The sequence below is a fragment of the Oculina patagonica genome, chromosome 13 (genome assembly GCF_052425735.1).
Source record: "Oculina patagonica isolate OP01 chromosome 13, crgOcupat, whole genome shotgun sequence".
NCBI classification, from domain to species: domain Eukaryota; kingdom Metazoa; phylum Cnidaria; class Anthozoa; order Scleractinia; family Oculinidae; genus Oculina; species Oculina patagonica.
Window position 1 is genome coordinate 34,609,752 of NC_135770.1, and position 19,745 is coordinate 34,629,496.

The window sequence follows — 19,745 nt, forward strand, 5'->3', positions numbered from 1 at the left end:
TGTGCTAACACCAGATAATTCGTCACGCAAGTTACGGTATAATATAATGACATTCGAAACCTTTAAAAGTCGTAACCGCTGCTTACGTCACAAACCACAATAAGGTCTGTTTCAGCGCGTATAAATAGCAAACGTGCAAAAACAATCCAATATATATTTTTTGTCGATATATAGCTCGTTATGCTTTTACTCGGACGTATACAGGATGGGATCTTCGGTTATTTTTTATTTCACGTTAGCTAACGGGCGGTAAGGGTTTATGTTTTCCTCCGCCGAAATATAATATAGACTAGTTGATTGTTAAGATATCAAATTTAAATGATAGATATGCCTTTTTACTTAGTCTATAAAAAAGAAAGTATCTGCTATCTATTGTTACACACTTTCTATTGTTACACTTTCTATTGTGACGGCTTTCTATTGTTACACACTTTCTATTGTTCTAGACATTCCATTCTCTCCTTCGATAGCAATATGTTCTGCTTGGCATTATGCCATTTGGCATAATAGCAGCAGAACACACAATTGGAATACGACATTCTAACTTTCATATTTACTAAACGGAGTAAGTTACAAATTTTTGTTTTAAGCTCTCTTGTCTTGGTAGACACGTTAAAATAATTCTAAACACTTGCTTCTCTTCTACAAACTAGGATTTTAAGTGACGATACTGCAGGAGATTCTTGATACAAAGAAGTGTGTTACGTTTAGATGAGCTGCAAACAAAAGAAAAAGAGATGTTAGATGGTAAGCAAGATACTCAATTCCGCTACTCAAGAATAATGCGACTGGACAATTTCTGAGGGAAAGAAAGTTCTCGACGTAGGTGTATACTCTAGGGATAACAAGCGAAACTTGTTTTAATTAAAAACGATGAGGTTAGAGTTTCATCACTTTGGAAGCGAATATCAGACTGGCTCTCTATAATCTAACTAGTTTCATAAAAAAAAACTGTGTCCAGTTCAAAAGGCTAGGTCTCATCAGCCTCGTTCCCAGGATCTCTCTTCTTCCCGGCCGTTGAGAGACCCTGACATAACAAACTTGTTATGTTGCAAATTGAGAACGAGGCTAGAAGTCAAGAACAATAGCTGAGGCGCAAATCTCTCGCTTGTTCCCTGGACAAGGGAGGATATATGTTGTGGTTGAATTTTACTCTTGGTACAATTTGGTATTTCCCTTTGTTCTGGTGCATGGTAATATATGATATCGAAAATAAAACAAAGGAAAATACCAAACTGTACCAGGCGTAAAATTGAACGACAACATATACAGGCTACTCGACCCTGCCACTGCCACCTTCCACGTTTCACCTGTAACTGAGAATCCACCGTGCTTTGACGGCATGTTACCTGCATGATTCCATGTGCTGTGTGTTTTGTCACATTTAGAGTGCAAATACTTCGTAATTTGTCACAGTAAAATTTTGACCTCCAGTGAAGAATGTGCTCTGCTGGCCTGGAGGACATTCATACGAGACGCCGAGTTTACTGTAACTTGAATTATTTGTGTTTGCATTATCTGATATACGTAGGTCGTTTCCTCCACCAAGTAATGGTCCATAGCTGCTACGACAGTAGATGGCACACTGTTGCTGTTCACTTTTAAGTGGCATTTTGGTTGGCCCCAGGCCATGCGGGTTGACCATACTAAACAAGAACGCGTCTCTACCTGTTCTCCATCCTCCCTGACCTGTTGACGAGACGAAGCTTCTCATTTAAGCAATATTTATGACACTCCGGTTGTCATGTTATTTACACTGATTTGATACCAAACGTACAATTATCCTTCAACAATCATTACCAAAAATAGGAAACTTACAACAGTACTTTTTTGTGGCGAAATGGTAGATTGAATTTTGACGAGATGTAATACAGCCAAAAAAAAAAACAATGGCGATACCTAACGAGACTGATACACGTATATCGCCCGGCGAAGCGTAACAAAATTATTGTGCCCAAATCGATTGAAGGAGTGAAGACAGTGAACAAGTGCGTTTTTCCCTGAGTCATGTGTCAGGCGTTTGGTTTTTTTGTCAATGCCGTGGATGGTTTCTCGCGCACTACCTTTATAAGCTAGACATTGAAAATTAACTGTAGTAGCTTTTGAAGGGGGAGCCCGGAAGGATAGAGACGGGAGGGGTACGGGCGGGTACGGGAGGCGGGAGAAGAGAGACCGGGAAGCAGGATTCCCAAGGTAGCTGCAACCGGGAGAAATTGAAAACAACTTCCGCAACATTTCGTATTATTAATGCTCTTTATAAATTCTGAAGCTGACTTATTTGAGCGTAAACAAAGCTCATAATGTATTCAAGACGTTTCGACCGAGAATCTTCGGTCTTCTTCGGTTGTTAACATGGCAGAAAAAGCAACGGCTTTTTTTAACGGTTTCACATTTGTACGCGCGCGCGACTGACTAATACAAGTACACGCGAACGCTGCGCGAGACTAGGAACATTATGTAAGTGACTTATATACATCAGGGATGTCTATGTGTTCATTTCCCGCATTCTGGTCCCTCTGCGAATTTCGTACTATGTTGTAATGGAATTGGGACAAAGAGGTGGGAACCGGGAGTAAAAGATAGGGAAAGCGGAAGGTTCAGACTCCCTCCCCTTCAATGTTGACGCTTGTTCACAAATGGACCGGGGTCTATGTTGGGCATTTATATCACTATTTCTATAAGGAGCAAAAAAGGGACCTGGGTTCTTATTCCTGTATATGTATTTGGCTCTTTTTTATATTTTTATTATTGTAAATGTTGATATGTACTTTATCTGCATTTAATGCCTAGCCTGCATTTGCAGTCTGCAATCCGCAATATGCAATCTGCATTTTATACTAATAACTGCGTTGTAAATCCTGATGGCTCTATTTAAAACCCTTCTCGGATCGATGATTTATGCACCTATCAATGGTTTGCCCCAGGATGGGGGGGGGGGCAACCCACGGGAATTGACATCCTAAGTTCTCCCAGGGTAGGGATTTTGACATCTAAAATGGTCTGCTGGGTTTGAAATTTAAGAGGAGATATGTGAAATTTGATATTCACTAGATGCCCAGGAGTGGGGAATTCAACTCTGGATTCCAAAAAATTTCAAATCCCCCCCCCCTTCCAATCCTGGGGCAAACCATTGATAGGTGCATTAGCTGAATATAGATCGATAAATGAGTAAACTTACTTGTCCACGGCAACTCTGTGAATCCTCCAAAAATGTTGTTTCCACTTTTCACGATAGTCACCGTGGCTCCTTTGTTATCACATTTGGAGTGAAATGTTGCAGCTGCAAAGCCATCTCGAGAAGCTCGAAACAGAAGACGCCATTTGCCGTCCTGAGGGGGCAGCCAAGCTTTCAACACGCTTCGATGCTCATCATTCGTCAGAATCTCTGACTCTTCGAAATGTTCGAGTGTTTTAGGCTTTAGCTCGTCCAGCTCGTCCAGTATCCCTTGAATCTGGTAAAACTTGGCTTCAGTTTGAAGTTCCTTGAGAAATGTTGCACCTTCCGGTAAAATCAACTCTCCATTACGAAGATAGTTGAGTATAAACCGGAAGTGAGTTCCATCTCGATCGATAAAGAACGAGCCATCTTCAGAAGGTTTCATCTCAAATCTTCCTGAAAACATGGCCGCCAGCATCGAGTTTGGATCTTTGGTCAGTGTTTGAACGCTTGTTTTGAAGAGGTGGCCGCCAACATCGAGATTTATCTTTGAGGAAAAGTGAACACGATCCAGTTTCTTCGACATGGAGTCGAATGCTTTCTGCTCCTGGCGAAGTCTTGCTGCTTCTTGTTGTAAGATCTCGAACGCTTCTTTGATATAATTTTCTGCGTCCGCCAGACCTTGTTTTCGTGGCTGATCTTTTTCCCCAAGACTTTTCTTACTCATGGCTTTCTTGCAAACTAAACAGCGGAAGAAACACTGGCTACTGACTCAAAGCAAGCGAACGTTTGTAGACAAAGCCCACCTGGTCACGTGAGTCACGATGAAGTGAAAGTGCAGCCGAGCGTGTTATTATTTGCGTGACTGTGTTTGCGAATGGTAACGCAGATGTGCAATAGCGTACGTGACTTGCTACATCTGATAATTTGAAACCTGATTTGTAAGTTGAGACAAACACACCGTAAAAACGAAAAATATATATATATGAAAATTTTTGCCAGTGTTTAAGATTTTTGTTTCGAATGATTTTTACGTGAGTATGGATTTATACTGCAAGACACTGGAAAATTTGAACCATTTAAAGACTTCATAAAATGTCAGTAAATGTTTAATTTACAGACTTTGTGTTTACCCCTCTTAAGAACAAAATGTTTGAAAATCTAAATTGAGACAGCAGATGGTGTAGATAGTGTTTCTTTTTTGTTTCAAAAAGTCAAAAGATGCAAGTTTTTAACATTTTCTTTGTATTACTAAAACGAAATGACTTTCAGGATATGTTAATACAGTGGACTGATCCCGAATTCTCGAACCTCCCGCTTACCCAAAACAGAAGTCGTTTCCTTAAATTTGCTTCCGGCTCTCAGTCGAACACTGTTATTTTATCCCCAATTTCTCGCAGCAATTTTCTTTTCCCTTGGAGGTTCGAGAAATCGGGATTCTACAATTATTCCCACTTAGGAAAATGCACTATAATTACAGAGGGTCATACAGGGGTATTCTCGTGACGCGTGATCAGCTGATTTTTATTTTCCGTGAAACGTGAATTTAATAAATTTATTCTTCGTGACCCGTGACCGAAGGTTTTGCGTGACACGTGAAGAGCTTGAATTGATAACCGATATTCGTGATTTCACCGCTTTATTCTGCGTGATTTTGAAACGCGAGACCACAAATGGTTTCAAAGGTGACCTACGTATAGTTATCGTAACGTTTCGTAAGGCATCGGGAAATACAGCTTATCTTCGTTGACGGATTTCTTCAAACACTCGTTGTAGCGTAAGAACAGGATAAAAGAGTACGTTTCTTTCTTATTTGCATAATTTTTTAATCAATGTGGAATTCTTCAAACACTCTTTGTAGCTTAAGAACAGGATAAAAGAGTACTTATTTTCGTGATTCGGAAAAAAAGGAAATTTCAATATCCATGGTTCGTTATTTTTTTCGCCCGTGAATCGTGCCAGAGGACCCACTCCCCCCCCCCCCCCCCACCCCGTACGACCCTCATTGCAATAATCTATCATGTAGATAGGTACTTTTGACGGCCATGTCCCAAATCTCAAAGTTTCAGGGTTTTAAATCGTACGACGAGCTGGAGCAGAAATGGCCAAGACCCGACCAATCTGCTGACTGGGACATGTGGATGCGACTACCATCCAACAGAAAGGATCGGGAATGCATCATACCAGACATCTCTCGTACTTATCACTTTGGGGCAAAAGGACTCAATGTCGGCAGCTTTAAGCAAACATTTACTGCAAACGACATGCATTGAACAACGAGACAAATGTGAAGTTGGATGTCGAGAAGATGTACAAGGAGAACTATGAAAAGGAGATATTTCGTTTAATGGGGTAAGACACTTGTGATAGCCTTACAAACGTCCAACAAGTACATTAACGCGGTGTTACGCGGGGCTGTTTAATTTGCAACAACGATTTTTTTGCATGACAATGTTGTGCGAAAAATCGAACACCGTGTAACATGGTACCGGGGACGATTTTTTGCGCAACACCTTCCCAGAATTCTGTTCAACGTAGCCTAGACGCCCGTTGTTCGGATGCGCGAGATGTTGCTAGTCGACGTTGCGCTGAAAATCGTCTCGTATAACAAGCATGTTGCCAAGTACATCTTGGAGATGTTGCGCGAAAAGTTGGCTCGTTTAACATACCACGAAAAGTTGACGCGGTGTTGCGCGAAAAATCGTTTATGCAAGTTGTTTCGTGTAGCACAACCTTGAAGCGGTGACCCCGGCCAGGGCTAGAACCAGGACCATTCGCTGTGCTCAAAACATTTAGTCACCGCGCCTCTTCCAAATCCTAAATTTAATCCTAATAGACCAATTTCGATATTTTAAAATTCAGCCTAAAACAATAGACATCACTACGAGGCTCCGGGGAATAAACCCCACAAACTCTATAGTTTATTTCCCGGAGCCTCGTAATGAGGTCTATTGTTTTAGGCTGAATTTTAATATATCGAAATTGGGCTATTAACGTCCTAATTTTTATATCTTATCTTTTAGGGAAGCCAAGCTTTTGAATCATTCCAAAAACCCGTGCGCAAACCTCAAAGACTTTGTCCCAGACACCACTGGACAGACCTACTTGTTTTATCTGCGCATGGATAACCCCAGAGACTATACCACGTGGTCTAACGTGGCGCGATGCTTTCGAATGTGGGATCTGGACCCGAGAGGTTTTCATAAAAGCATGTGGAGATTCTGGATCAAGAAAAACCATATTTTAGCGGTTGGATGCCCTGCATCTGTGTACTGTAAAAGCAAACCACAAGATTTAAAACCGATTTATCTTCCGAACAAAGAAACGAGACCGAAAGATCCTCTTTAATAGACAGTTTATTGAGGAAAAAAGTTTGCAGATTTTAAATGTTGGCAAACGTTTTAGAAATATTTGAAGGTATTTATATATTGTAGTGCAATATTTAAAGAGACTAGTCCTTTACAGCAGCCATACATAGTTCACTTTCTAACCGTTTTAGAGCTGAGCTGGTTTTTTGATACTGCTCGCTTTGTCAGGTTAAGCTTATATATGCAGCTTATTTTCGGTTGCTAGGGAATTTGGCGGGAACTAGAAATCAAGCCAGCGTTCAGACTGTACCTAGCACGTTTTAGGGTCTTGTCGCCATCTTGAAGTTTTTAACATTTCGGCTCACTGCCACGAACCTTTATGATAATTTTTGTAATAAACTACTGTTGCTCGATAGCAAAGAATACATCATTTCCTTCCAAATAAAAGACTACAAGCACAGGACACTTTAAATCTCTTAAAGAATTTCTTGCACAACTGACTAGCCTCTATTCCACTCTCTGGCCGATTGACTCGTTCGCCTTCATGACATCTTACATGGCATCTGTAACAACCTCGCACCCAAAAGACTCTCCGAGCGTTGAGCGCAAGGTCCCTACTAACCAGTCACTCGCGGTTGATCTGTTATCACGTGTGCAATCCAAACACTTCGTAATCTGTAACAGTAAATGTTTTCGCCCCTGCTAAGAATGTCGCCTGCTGGCCCGGAGGAACGTCAAACGAAAAACCAAGATGACTGTAACCTGAAAGACTTTTGTTCTCATTTCTTGATATAACTTGTAAGTCGCGATTTCCTCCAAACGTTGGTCCCAGGCTGCTGTCACAGAAAAAGCCTTTCAATTTATACTTGCTGATGGGCATTTTAGTCGGTCTCAGGCCTTGTGGGTTGATTATGCTAAACAGGAACGCTTGTGTGCATGTTATCCACGTAATCCGATCTGTAAATAAATTTAAGAAAAAGAAGATCTTCCACCCTTGTCTTGAAATAACTATCCAACCCCAAAGTTATTGTGAAATCACCCTCGCTCGAAGGAATTACTAAATTGGGCATGGTTTGTGCAATCTAGTCAGGAATCATGTATAATTTTGGAAGAAACTACTTTTGTGATCATTATTGTTATCCCCGGGAAAGAGGAAGTAGGCATACACATATTGCCGTATCTCTAACATACAGTATAACCTTGATAATAGATTTGGACTCAAGCTAGTATTTTTCAGACCGAAATGGCTCGAAAGCCATAACCTTCGGCCAGCTCATTCCGCAATGATACATAAATTAGAGAGTACACCCCCTACTTAAGCTTTTCTTGGTTTTAATGATAAATTAAAAGACAAACTACTTGCTACCCGTTCAAGGTCCAAACGAAATTCAGGTTTATTGAATATGAGAATATGACATGCCATTAACAAGAGGAAAATGAGAGATCATTTTGAAATAGCATAAAGCCACAGATTGTTTTTCAAGAGAGGGTGCAGCGAACTCACCACTTGCCCACGAAACGTCAGTGAATCCTCCAAAAATGTTGTTTCCACTTTTTACAATGGTGACCGTGGGTCCTTTGTTATCACATTTGGTGTGAAAGTTTCTAGCTGCGAAGCCATCACGAGAAGCTCGGAACAGAAGACGCCATTTGCCTTCCTTAACCTGCAACCAAGAATTTAGAATACTTTGATGTTTTTCATCAGTCAAAATCTCCGACTCTTCAATTGCCTTGGTAGCTTTATATGCTTGAACTGTAAGTTCAGAAGGCCTTAAGTCATCTATCATTCCTTGAATCTGATAAAATTCAGCTTCTTCTTCGAGTTCCTTGAGAAATGTTGCCCCTTCTGGCAAAGTTAACTTCCCAGTGCGAAGATAATTGAGTATAAACCGGAAGTGAGTTCCATCTCGATCGATAAAGAACGAGCCATCTTCAGAAGGTTTCATCTCAAACTTCCCTGAAAACATGGCCGCCAGCATCGAGTTTGGATCTTTGGTCAGCGTTTGAACGCTTGTTGTGAAGAAATGGCCGCCAACATTGAGCTTAGCATTCGAGTGAATGGGAACATTGTGAACATTGTCCATTTTCTTCGGTATGGAGTCCAAAGCTTATTTGCTTTGCTAACTCTGAGAATATAAAACAAGTAAACAGTAAACCTGGCGACGAGTGAAATAATCAATTTTTCTCCACCAGAGTATAAGCTACTTATATTTACATAAAACCTACCAGCCTGATTTTGGATCGGACCCTGATAATACGGTAAATAACAGGGTATTCTCGCGAAGCCAAGACCTGACAAATTTTCTTAGCGACCAGAGCTTCCCGTGAAACATGCAATTTTTCGCGTGAATCTTAATCTGCCAAATAGACGAAAATCGTGATTTTCCTTTTTGAGGCCGCTACACATAATTACGTACAACAATTGTTTTATTTTCCGTGAAACGTGATCTGAGTTCCTCGGCCAAAAACAAACACACTTTGCCACTCCCTAAAAAGCATATATTTTTTCGTGATTTATCCTTTTATCAGCTGCCCGCATTCGTGTTTGTATGTCATCATATTATCAGGTTCTATTTAATCAGCCTACGCAACCCTTCCACTACACTTTTGCTGTTAGACAAAACCTCGGAAAAATAGAAACTATTCGCTTTTATAAAGCAGAATACATAATTAAAAATAAATAAAATATCGCTTGTTAATTTTACATCGATAACAGCCCGAAATACTTTAAAGCTAGGTGCTAACGGTACTTACGGTAAAACAATTCGGCATACATCATCTGTAGTGTCTTTATCGGTTATAAAAAGGTATAGCTGTATGTCTCACAAGCAGAGCTTTTATTTGTAAGGGATAATTACACATACGTGAAATTTAGCTATATATATTGAAAATAATTTAGTCAACCAATGTTTCCTGATATAGCTAATTTTAGGCAAAACTGCAGCGGGAAACTATACCACCGTAAGGTCAATAAAAAGAAAAATCAACTAATTTTTAAATTTCGTTGAATTTTGTTAGCGCACGCAAGAGTCACCAGTCCTGCATGTTTAGTCGAACAAACTCACGGCACTGTGTCAATAAGCAGATAATAGCCCCTTAAAAACATCAGGCTTTTCGATATCTCTATTGACTTTTTCCTGAAAATCCATTAAGCTAACACGAGCTTCGTCACGGATAGACTAAATTACCAACCGCTTTTCGGGAAATGAGCCTGCGCTCCTCGGTGGGAATCGAGCTTACGTCACGGAGAATGCTGTTCAAGTTTCTCATTCGTAATCGGTCATAATCTCGGTTAGTCCACAAATCATCCAATTTTTTTCAGATTTTTTATTACTCCGTTGTTGTTTTTCCACGTTAGAAAACTACTATTTTGGGGTTTCCTTCAATTTGAAAGCAATTAAAATACCATGACAATGCTCCTCCCCGAGTCATTGTCCTGAACTTTTTCTCTTAGCCGTGTACGGTGGCCAGATTAACTAGGCTTGACCACTAGCTTAATAATCCTTTGGGGCAGTTGGTGTGCTCGAGGGGACGTCAAAACGGCGAAAAAAGAGACGAAACAAATAAAGTTCTGATACTCCTCGTATAATAACACACGAAACGGACCGTGGTCCTGCTGCCCGCCGATTGGGCAGGAAATTTCTGACCAATCAAGAGACAGCATTCATAAAGTCGTTTGGAACTGGTGCTATGTAGTTAGACTCCGTCCCAAAGGGCTATTTTCTTTCTAACCTACTTTTCTTCGCCGTGCCTGTCCTCTATGCTAATTTGAGCAGTATCCCAGGTCTTGCCGCAAGCTATGTCGCAGGTTAGTCGGCGGCATATGAAAACCATGCTATACAACGCTTTTATCTCACCCTCGACCTCCCTTCGTTGTTTCTATGTTAGTTCACAAAAACTGTTAATCAAACCCAGTCACTTATCACTGATTTTGTCCAATGGGTTAGCATTTTTCAATACCACCTTACGGCCCCGCTGACGCAATCCTTTAGCGGAAAACAAAACCGCGAGCTGAACTGGACGGCTTGACGTGAGCCAGTCAAGCAATTCATTTAGCACGCACAACATGGAACGTTCACCAAGACAATTTTTCGAAACTTTCAACCGGAAAAGAAGTTCAATAGTATTGACTGTATTAGCCGGGTCGTCATTCGCTATGATCTTGCGCCAAATGTTTTTGTCCTTCGCACTGATTCAGTCAGTAAGGCCAAAAAATCTCAGAGATGCGAATTATCGACGTGCCAATAATATATGAAAGTCATGAAAGCCAAATAAAGTTGTTTGTACTTACATGGCACTGTAGCTCTTCGATCTGTTCATGCCGTAACCCAACAAATATTGCACCTTTTCAATCATACCCAGGAAATAAAAGCCTTTACCCCTATTATATTAATATTGGTTGTTTAGATAATCCACTTTGTTAAGCATTTCATGTTTCGAAATAAAAAAAAATTACTTTTCAAGTTTGGCGCAAATTAATCTACGAAATGTTAGATTGGTCAAAATCTAACAAATCTACATACCCTTATCATCACTAGAAAGTAAATATTCCAGGCTGTAAATTTTATTTTATTTCAATTTTCTTTAATATATGATAACACCATTTTCGTAATTATTTCTCAAAAAATCACTATTTTGGCAAAACCGTCTACGATATGTGCAAAGGACTTTAATCGAGGATTAACTGAATTTCTTGACAAATGAAAAACAAACCGATATTTTTGTTTTCCTTTTCGATAGTTATAACAGGTCAAGGAACTCTTCCTTGCCTCAGGGGAACTGTGACAACTGAGTCATAAATAAAGAAAAATAAACAAAAACCATATGCGCAAACAGGAACTCGTAACAGGTGCAATTTACAATCCGCTGAAAGAAAGACACCCATTTAATAAAATTTCAGTGGCGTCCCAAATATACATTAACGACAATATAAAATCACAAATAGTGTTTTAAGAACAGAATAAAAATAATTACAAATGTAGCTAAAACTTTAAAATTAAGGTTTTTAATGCAAATATATTATAAAAATCGGCTGATTTTAAATACACGTTGTCCAGAAATAAAAGTGCATCCTTTTTACATAACTTTAACTGTTTTATATTTTCATCTTGATGGGTTTACCAAGTTCTCACGCGCGCACCAAGCGCCTTCAGCAAGCGCGAGAGGACCTACAACGTTCCAATTACAAATGCACCAACGAATCGAACAGCATGAACTAAAACTAATCTGCATGTGCCAGAGACAAAATCCTCGTCATAATCAAGCAAAATGGTCCTTTAACACCATTCAAACCAGCAGTCTAGATCAAAAACCTGCTTGTAAAACATTTTGACCGTTGAATCAAAGCTCTTGAAATTAACTTGAAATGGAAATTGAAAGAGCAGTTGGCGAAGGATCCACCTGAAAATTTGGATTAATGTACAATGTGTGCAGAACAGTGGTAAAAACTGGATGCTTTCTTGCACAAAGACGTTCTCCTGAATATTTGTGGAGGCTCTTGGTTGAATAACACTTGATTTTGCTGCCGATAAATCCGCGGTATACATTTCTGCCGATGCCGGGCGAAGAGCGACTTGACGATAAGCAACACGGTTTTCGTTGCTCGAGTTGTGTGGACTTTGTGCTGCAAACTGTGAAATGAAATATGTAGTCTTTTCTTACTTTGGAACCAGCAGGCCAAATATCGTACCCTTTTTTGCATTTTTTGGTACAGTATCTTCTTGTATTCTTAGTATTTGCGACGCAGAAACGGCAGCGAAACGCGAGTTTACGCATTATTCGCTCCGTTGGGAGTGAATAATGCTCATTAGTAGATACTGAAACAGTGGATAGCGCTTTTGGCGCGCTTTGATTGGCTACTCAAGCTCGGAATATCCTTTGCTATTCACCTCCAAGCAACGCGCGCGAGAAAATTGTTATCTTTGAAGGGGGAAAACTAGTCAAAATCATTCATTCTTTCGGGCTGTTTCAGTATATACTAATACAACTATTCACCTCAGTGTCGGTAGCTAGTGGTGGATATTTACCTACCACCGACACTGAGGTGAATAGTTGTTTTAAGCCCGGGCCAAACGAGGATGAGAGCTGATGAGAGTTGACCCTCGTGAGAGTTGTCGTCAACTCTCATCAACTATCCTCAACTCGGGCCAAACGAGAGAAAACTCTCATCGACTCTCATGAAAAATTTGAGCATGTTCAAAGTCGATGAGAGCGCATGAGAGTGCAAGAGAATCAATGAGACTGCATGAGAGTTCCATGTCAAACGAGAGTGAGAGTTTGAACTCTCATCGACTCTCGTCCTCGTTTGGCCCGGACTTTAGTATCGCGGCGAGGTAAATATCCACCACTAGCCACCGACACTGAGGTGAATAGTTGTTAATTAGCCCGAGATAGCGAACCAAATTGAATGAGATTGCTTGAAACACCAAGATCACAAATTGTGTATATACTAACATTTATTAGCGAAAGATGCCTCCGAACCTTAACTTGGATTATACAGGCATGTCTTAAAAAAACAAAACAAAATCTTCCAGAAGATTATAAATTCTTTCGTAAAATCAAAGAATTTTTCACACGTAAAACCCTTAAACATGATCAACTATATAAATCCTCTGTCATGTTTCAGGAACTTTCCTACATTCTATAGCTACTGTCATTATCACCGAAATTCTAAACACTTTTAGAAAATAATTTTATATGCCAAACTATACTAGAGTGGAATGTGAGTCACAAACCGACTCACTTCAAAGTTTTTATGAACCATTCCTCGTCAGTAAACCAATGTAATATCGTCAGGAGACCATAGAAAATTCCACTTGTGACGCAAAAGTGCAGCTGACTTAACTATTCAAGCTATTATTCTATTAGTTCAAGCTATTATTCTCTATCTGTATAGATTTGTCCTGACTTTTTTTCAAGTGAACGAAAACAATTAGAGCGGTTATACTTATTAGTTCTTATTATTCCGCTATAGTTAGTAATGCTTTTGTTTTTTATTCTTTTTTTTGTTTTTTTGTTTACCACATACTCATACTAATTAGTAAGCACTGTGACGCACTGACATTTTTTATTTCACGGGTTTAGTAGAATCACTCTAACACTAGGCGCCTTCAAACACGTTTTGGAGACCATCACTAAAAGCAAAAAAGAAACAAACAGACAAAAACTATGACCGCAAGTGATCTCAATAAAACACCGAAACCTTGCATTCCTCGAGTAATTAAGCGGGCGCAGCGCCGCTGCATGGTTTACCCTCTGTGGGGTTTTGGGCGTCGTGGTTTTATGCCCCTCTCAGCCAAAAACGACGGCGACAGCCTGGGCGGGTTGGGAGGGTAGGTTGGGGAGCAGAAATTTGGAGTGTATGAAAGCTGTGGTGGAAGAGATAAGATCGTTTGGTCTAAAGTTAAAGTAGGGCGCGCGCTGGGTGGGTGCCGCAAGAAATTAAAAAGGGAATAGAGCATGGAGGATATGTCTTATGGCGACGTTTTTGGGGGGAACTGTCGGAGTAGTAGAAGGGTTGCTTTGACGTGTGCGCGTGTGCTCGTGCTCGTGCTGGCTTTCGTTGTGAAGACGGAAAAGTAGATGTTTGGAAAATAAGAAACAGGAGTGAAGCGTTAGGTTTTTGGAAGGGCAGTACTAGTATATTGAAAGGTTGCTGGTGAATTTATGTTCTATACGGGCGTGTAGAGACTGTGGAAGGTCGACTTTTGAGGTTCTGGATCGGTTGAGACTTCAGGTAATATTTTGATAACTTTGTCTGAGTCAAGAGACCTTGAGTATTTTTTTTTTTGCTAGGGAAAATATATGAATATAAATATTGTAGGAAAAAAAGTCTCGTCTGCTAAATCATTCGACTAAGGAATAGCAAAGGCACGACTTCCCTTTACAGCGGAATATTTTAAAAAGTTCGACTACTCGGTGGAATCGATCGAAGAAGCAGCTAGTTCGATGCTCAAGTTTTCAAACGAAAATGAGTCGTCTTCATTCGATGAATTACAAGAGGAAAAATAAAATATCAAGAGGTTTCTGAATGAAGCAAAACGGCGGATTTGGATGAAGATGACCTGTCTGTTGAAATATATGGTCGAGTTAGTAGGGCACGACGAAATGAACAAATTTCTATCACTAAATTTGGAATTTTTTTACGCGGTCAAAAAAAAATTGTGGTTTTCGGCGTTATCTGTAAACATATACAGTATGGGACCCAGTTCTCGGCCGGGCCCAGTTCTCGGCCACTTTAAATTTGTGTTCAACGCGTTTTCTCACTCCACAGTTGAATTAAAACAAAAAGTTATTTCCTTCAAACGATAGACTGATTCTTGTGCTCTAAGTATCTTGAGTTTGATCCTTCAACTCGCTATAGAAAGCTCACACGTCGAGTTTATGCGAAGGTAGGTGAATTTGTTTTTCGAAAACTTGTTTGTTTGCGGCTCCTTAAAATTCATGGATGTAGTTAAATTCGTATTTTGTCCGTGAGCCCTACCAAACGAGCTAATTTTTGGCATGCAAAACTTAGAATAATTCAGCTTTGTGCTTAAGTTAACTTTTTGTTGAACCGTTGTATATTTTGGTCTTGGTTTACTTCGAAATTTTTTCGTGCGACTTTTGCGTATTTGCCAGTTCTCGGCCACTCTGCTCGCTAACACAGCTTAGTGCTTTTGTTTTTAATATAATTTCATCTGCTGCAGCGAGAATGAAAGAAAGAAAAGTTTTAAAAATAAAGTTCAATTAAATATCTAAGTTTTGAGCCGACTTTTGTCATTTCTATTATTTCTACAACACCTACCTCTTTCAAAACCTTTTCACTGCAAAATAAACCATATAAATGCATTGGTAACACAACGTAGTTCTGCGGTTTTGCCAGACCCTGCACATAGGCAAGCAACTAGGCGCGTTAAAAACCTTCTTTTCTAAAGTAAAACAAAGTCAGATTTTAAAATAATTTGGGATCGACATAATATAAATAAGTTTACAGAGAGATTTTATGACTGTGGAAATTTATTGAGCCTTTTTATACAGAAAATTACGCACAAGCTTTTTGGTGGCCGAAAACTGGGTTCGGGTGGCCGAGAACTGGGCCCACAAACGGAGCTTTTATTTTTATTATTGCTCGGGCAAATTAATCATTGACCCGTCGATAGCTTTACACAATAACTGGCACGCGATGCATGCAGAAGCGATGGCGTTTCACGAGGGGTCTTACATAATTTTGAGGAAAACTTAAAGTAAATAATAGTAGCTGACACCTTGTGTGTCGAAAAGACTGTTATCCAACTGCATCTTACATTTTTTTTTAACATAAGAAGCAATGTTAGTGATTGTATAAATAGTATAGTCCGAGGATCTGATGGAATTCAAATAAATGCAGTTGTTATGAATTCACAGACCAAGGATGCAAATAATACATTTTCTTCGTAGATTTGCTCAATTGAACAACAGTAATACTTTATTTTATATTTTTATTATTTATTTAGATTTCCCTATGTTGTCTCAACAAAGATTGCGTTATACTGCAGTGTGATATCACGGATAAACGACATACGATACGCGCGAGCAAGCTTTTAAGGTCAAACGGTCTCTTGCTCACAGCGACCCTTTGTATTTTAAGAATTAGAAATTTCTGTCTACTCAATCTAATAGATTCCATCATATATCATAAGTCTCTTTCGTTCATACATTGTAGTTTTCCATTCTAACTGCACAGAAGTATTTTGCTTTTGTGTTTTACGCGGCGATTTCTTGTTAAGTTAAACTTGATTTCTGTTCGATCGGGCCAAACAGCCAAAACGAACCGATCGTGCGATGGCATAAAAGCGATGTCACGCCATCGCTTAAAAAAGCTAAATTATGAAACTAGCTCTGGGAGAAATTTTAAGTTTCTTTGGTTATTTTAAGGAAAGAAAAACAAGTTTACGTCTCAAGTGGCCGAGAACTGGGCCCCATACTGTAGGCTAAATTCCGTGGAAAACGTCATAAGCAATGTCAATGTCAATATTGTCAACAAGAAGCTCGAGAAGCTTAAAATAGGGCGGTTAATGATTAACTATCCGCATTGGCTTAAAAGGCAGGGTACAGTACTGTACAGCGAAAACCACTGAAACGGCCGAGGTTTGCGTAAGTCACACGGTTTGCATGTGCTGTATTAGTGTGCACAACATCATATCTAGAATGCTGTCAAGATGCATTATTACTTAATGACATAATGGTCTAAATTTATAAATATTTGTTGAACAATACAAAGTGCAGCCTATTCGCAATACCTCAGTAAGGCGGGGTTTCACCTGAAGGCCGTTTTTCCAACGCTTAAGGAGGCTGGCAACTGCTTTCGGTATTTTCTAGCCCTTACACTTTGATGGGACAGTACTACAACTCTTTATCAGGTAACTACTAATGTCAAGAAAATGATCACAACTTGTTGACCAATGATTGGGCGTTTGTTTCATACCATTACTGTAATAGCAATTGATATAGAATTGTATTACTGATCCAAAGAAAAAGGGCTGGGAAACACTGAAAACCGTTATCAGCTACTTTAAACGGAAATATCTCGTTCGCCTTTCAAGGAATCCAAAAACGCTTCACTCGTCCTATATATATATCTATATTTTGCGGTGTTTTGTAAATTTTTGGGTGATTTTTGGGGATGTCTGGGAGGCGACAGTTTCAAATTGTGTTTTTTAGATTTTATTCTTGATTTTATGTAACTCTTGCGAATTGAGTTTAATTCGATCAGGAGCCAGATATTTTCTGGATATTCCGCTCTTTGAAGGGGGAAACGAATTATTTTCTGCTGGTCATTTAAGGAAAATTATTTTTTTGAAATTGTTTTGGAAACGGGGAAATTTAATACCCATAGAGACCCAAATTTAATACTGCGTTTAGGTTCTCCAATGTACCATCAAGTTGAATATGGCTTTACTGTTAGTTTGGTCTTTGTTTGTTATATCCGAGTTCCGGCACATCAGTACATGATTAATAGCAAACTTAAAAAACCAAATGTGTGAAACCGAGCGAGTTAATGCACCTATCAATGATAAGCCCGAGGGGGGGGGGGGGGGGGGTCGGGCTAACCACAGAAATTTGATCGTGAGGTTGGTCCCCAGGGTAGGGATTTTGATCATATATGATCCCCTGGAACAAGGTTTGAAGGACATCTGACCATCTTTCATTGAATTGCTCCCGGGTGGGGATTTTGACCAATTATTTTGTCCTGGGGGTGGGGAATTTGCCATTTTTTATAGAAAATGTCAAAATCCCCACTACATGCCCGCTCCCCCCCCCCCTCGGGCTCAACATTGATAGGTGCATACTGTTCTCGTTCAGCCGTTTTGCCGTCTGAATGAAAAGTAGTGGAGAGAGGAATGCAAACTCGATCAGTAAACTTACTTGTCCATGACTCTTCTGTGAAGCCTCCAAAAATGTTGTTTCCACTTTTCACAATGGTGACCGTGGCTCCTTTGTTATCACATCTGGAGTGAAATGTTGCAGCTGCAAAGCCATCTCGGGAAGCCCGGAACAGAAGAACCCATTTGCCGCCGGGAGGCAACCAACTTTTCAACATGTCTCGATGCTCATCATTCGTCAGAATTTCCGACTCTTCAAAGGACTTGGTGGGTTTACTTGCTTGAATTGTACTCGGTTTAGAAGACTTCAACTCGTCTATTATCCCTTGAATCTGATAAAATTCAGCTTCTTCTTCAAGTTCCTTGAGAAATGTTGTCCCTTCTGGCAAAGTTAACTTCCCAGTGCGAAGATAATTGAGTATAAACCGGAAGTGAGTTCCATCTCGGTCGATAAAATACGAGCCATCTTCAGAAGGTTTCATCTCAAATCTTCCTGAAAACATGGCCGCCAGCATCGAGTTTGGATCTTTGGTCAGTGTTTGAACGCTTGTTTTGAAGAGGTGGCCGCCAACATCGAGGTTTATCTTCGAGGAAAAGTGAACACGATCCAGTTTCTTCGACATGGAGTCGAATGCTTCCTGCTCCTGGCGAAGTCTCGTTGCTTCTTTCTGTAAAATTTTGCACGCTTCTTTGATATAATTTTCTGCATCCGTCAGGCCTTCGGCTTCGTTTCGTGCCTGATTTTTTTCTCCAAGACTTTGCTTACTCATGGCTTTCTTTCGGACTAACAACGGATCGAAGAAACACTTCGACTGACTCTAGCCAAGCAACCTTTGTAGCTACCGTACTGATTCGATTTAGCGCCCTCCTTCCAATAAGCGCCCCCTTCCGAATAAGCGCCCCCCTTTGAATGTGTTTTTGTCAATAAGCGCCCCTATTCCAATAAGCGCCCCCATTCTAATAAGTGTCCCCAACTCCCCATTCTTATAAGCGCCCCTATTCTAAAAAGTGCCCTATTGTAAAATACTGTCCCTACTGAAGTCATTGACGTCGAATAGATAAACTCACGAACATTCGCCGTACCGTACAAGTATATATTTACTGCTAAAATGAACAATTCTTTAAAAAGTGACTGAACTTTCAACACTTTGTTACTGTTACAGTTTCTATTATTGTAATATTTATTTAAGGTTTGTTTTGAACATTTGGTTGTTTCTCAAAAAATGAAATAAGCGCCCTGTCCCGAATAAGCGCCCTGTCTCGAATAAGCGCCCTTTCTTGAGGTGCCAAAAGTAAATAAGCGCCCCGGGCGCTAAATCGAATCATTACGGTATACACAGCTAACCTGGTCACGTGAGTCATGATAAAGTGAAAGTGCAGCCGAGCGTGTTATATTTGCGTGATTTTGCGAATAGTAACGCAGATGTGCAATAACGTGACCCGCTACATCAGAAGAACTGAAAATTTGAAAAGTGGTTAGGTGCAACTGATTTGTAAATTGAGACAAACACCCCCTAATAATAAAACAAATATATATAAATGTTTGTGCCGGTATCTTAGTTTTACGTTTTGAAAGATGTTTATGTGCGTCATTGATTACTGCAACTGATGACAGGTTTATATTGGCTAGAAGAAGAAAAATACTTACTAAACATATTAAACGATAAATGAAACAGAAAACAAATGACCATCACAGGTCTTTGAACAACATTAACTGCCAATGCAAAACAAGCTCCACGGAAATCTTATCTTTTCTAAGGGCTAACAGTATATGATAGCCTTATGCTCAAATTCCCACGTAACCTGACTCTTCCTCATTGCCTGGTCGGGTTTATTTCACAAGCCAACTAAACTCATGGCGTTTGTGTACTTAACAGAGGGGCCTGAAGGGGTGAAATGGGAACTGAGTTTTGGGCAAATTTTCACTGGGAGAATGGA

The 19,745-nt window shown here is 39.9% G+C and overlaps 4 protein-coding genes and 1 pseudogene across 7 annotated transcripts in view; 1 reads left to right on the forward strand and 4 right to left on the reverse strand.

The window, feature by feature from the left end:
• Positions 1 to 13,305, reverse strand: part of LOC144635242 (uncharacterized) — a 110,940-nt gene extending 97,635 nt beyond the window's left edge. The window contains exon 1 of one of the 2 annotated variants that reach the window (XM_078494339.1): positions 13,208 to 13,305. The gene's annotated coding sequence lies outside the window, so the exon portion shown is untranslated. Of the gene's footprint in view, positions 1 to 8,757; positions 8,851 to 13,207 lie in introns of those variants that run through there. The other variant, XM_078494337.1, reaches the window with a different exon arrangement.
• The window catches only part of LOC144635236 (uncharacterized), a 44,023-nt gene extending 25,377 nt beyond the window's left edge, over positions 1 to 18,646 (reverse strand). The window contains exons 1-2 of the mRNA XM_078494330.1: positions 18,621 to 18,646; positions 3,179 to 3,924 (exon numbers count right to left, since the gene is read on the reverse strand). Coding sequence (XP_078350456.1) covers positions 3,179 to 3,884 — 706 coding nt within the window. The 5' untranslated portion in view covers positions 3,885 to 3,924; positions 18,621 to 18,646. The remainder of the gene's footprint in view (positions 1 to 3,178; positions 3,925 to 18,620) is intronic.
• Positions 1 to 19,309, reverse strand: part of LOC144635228 (uncharacterized) — a 106,755-nt pseudogene extending 87,446 nt beyond the window's left edge. Inside the window, exon 1 of the transcript XR_013567335.1 lies at positions 19,153 to 19,309. The product of XR_013567335.1 is annotated as an uncharacterized LOC144635228 (transcript). The remainder of the gene's footprint in view (positions 1 to 19,152) is intronic.
• Positions 531 to 18,643, reverse strand: LOC144635234 (uncharacterized). 2 transcript variants are annotated; one of them, XM_078494326.1, is made up of 3 exons: positions 17,851 to 18,643; positions 1,350 to 1,689; positions 531 to 716 (listed from the first exon to the last, which is right to left on the reverse strand). In XM_078494326.1, exons 1-2 carry the CDS (start codon positions 18,575 to 18,577, stop codon positions 1,385 to 1,387), a joined length of 1,032 nt encoding a protein of 343 aa, XP_078350452.1. In that variant the 5' UTR covers positions 18,578 to 18,643; the 3' UTR covers positions 531 to 716; positions 1,350 to 1,384. The 2 variants fall into 2 exon arrangements, with proteins under 2 accessions (XP_078350452.1, XP_078350453.1); XM_078494327.1 differs by lacking the exons at positions 531 to 716; positions 1,350 to 1,689 and adding exons at positions 7,102 to 7,422; positions 7,970 to 8,507 and having other exon boundaries at positions 18,089 to 18,643.
• On the forward strand, positions 5,249 to 6,668 carry LOC144635263 (protein O-linked-mannose beta-1,2-N-acetylglucosaminyltransferase 1-like). The gene is made up of 2 exons (XM_078494368.1): positions 5,249 to 5,509; positions 6,181 to 6,668. The coding sequence occupies exons 1-2, from the start codon at positions 5,466 to 5,468 to the stop codon at positions 6,503 to 6,505; spliced, it is 369 nt and encodes a 122-aa protein (XP_078350494.1). The 5' UTR covers positions 5,249 to 5,465; the 3' UTR covers positions 6,506 to 6,668.
• Positions 19,310 to 19,745: the final 436 nt, after the last annotated feature.

What these genes read in the sequence shown, in the direction of transcription:
- LOC144635234 (XM_078494327.1), bottom strand. Translation starts at nt 18,577, where the DNA reads ATGAGTAAGCAAAGTCTTGGAGAAAAAAATCAGGCACGAAACGAAGCC. An exon ending in CTAAACCGAGTACAATTCAA is followed by an intron (nt 8,508 to 18,088) that starts GCAAGTAAACCC and finishes TCGAATGCTAAG; the next exon opens with CTCAATGTTGGCGGCCATTT. An exon ending in TGACGTTTCGTGGGCAAGTG is followed by an intron (nt 7,423 to 7,969) that starts GTGAGTTCGCTG and finishes ATTTATTTACAG; the next exon opens with ATCGGATTACGTGGATAACA.
- LOC144635263 (XM_078494368.1), top strand. Translation starts at nt 5,466, where the DNA reads ATGTACAAGGAGAACTATGAAAAGGAGATATTTCGTTTAATGGG. An exon ending in GAGATATTTCGTTTAATGGG is followed by an intron (nt 5,510 to 6,180) that starts GTAAGACACTTG and finishes CTTATCTTTTAG; the next exon opens with GGAAGCCAAGCTTTTGAATC.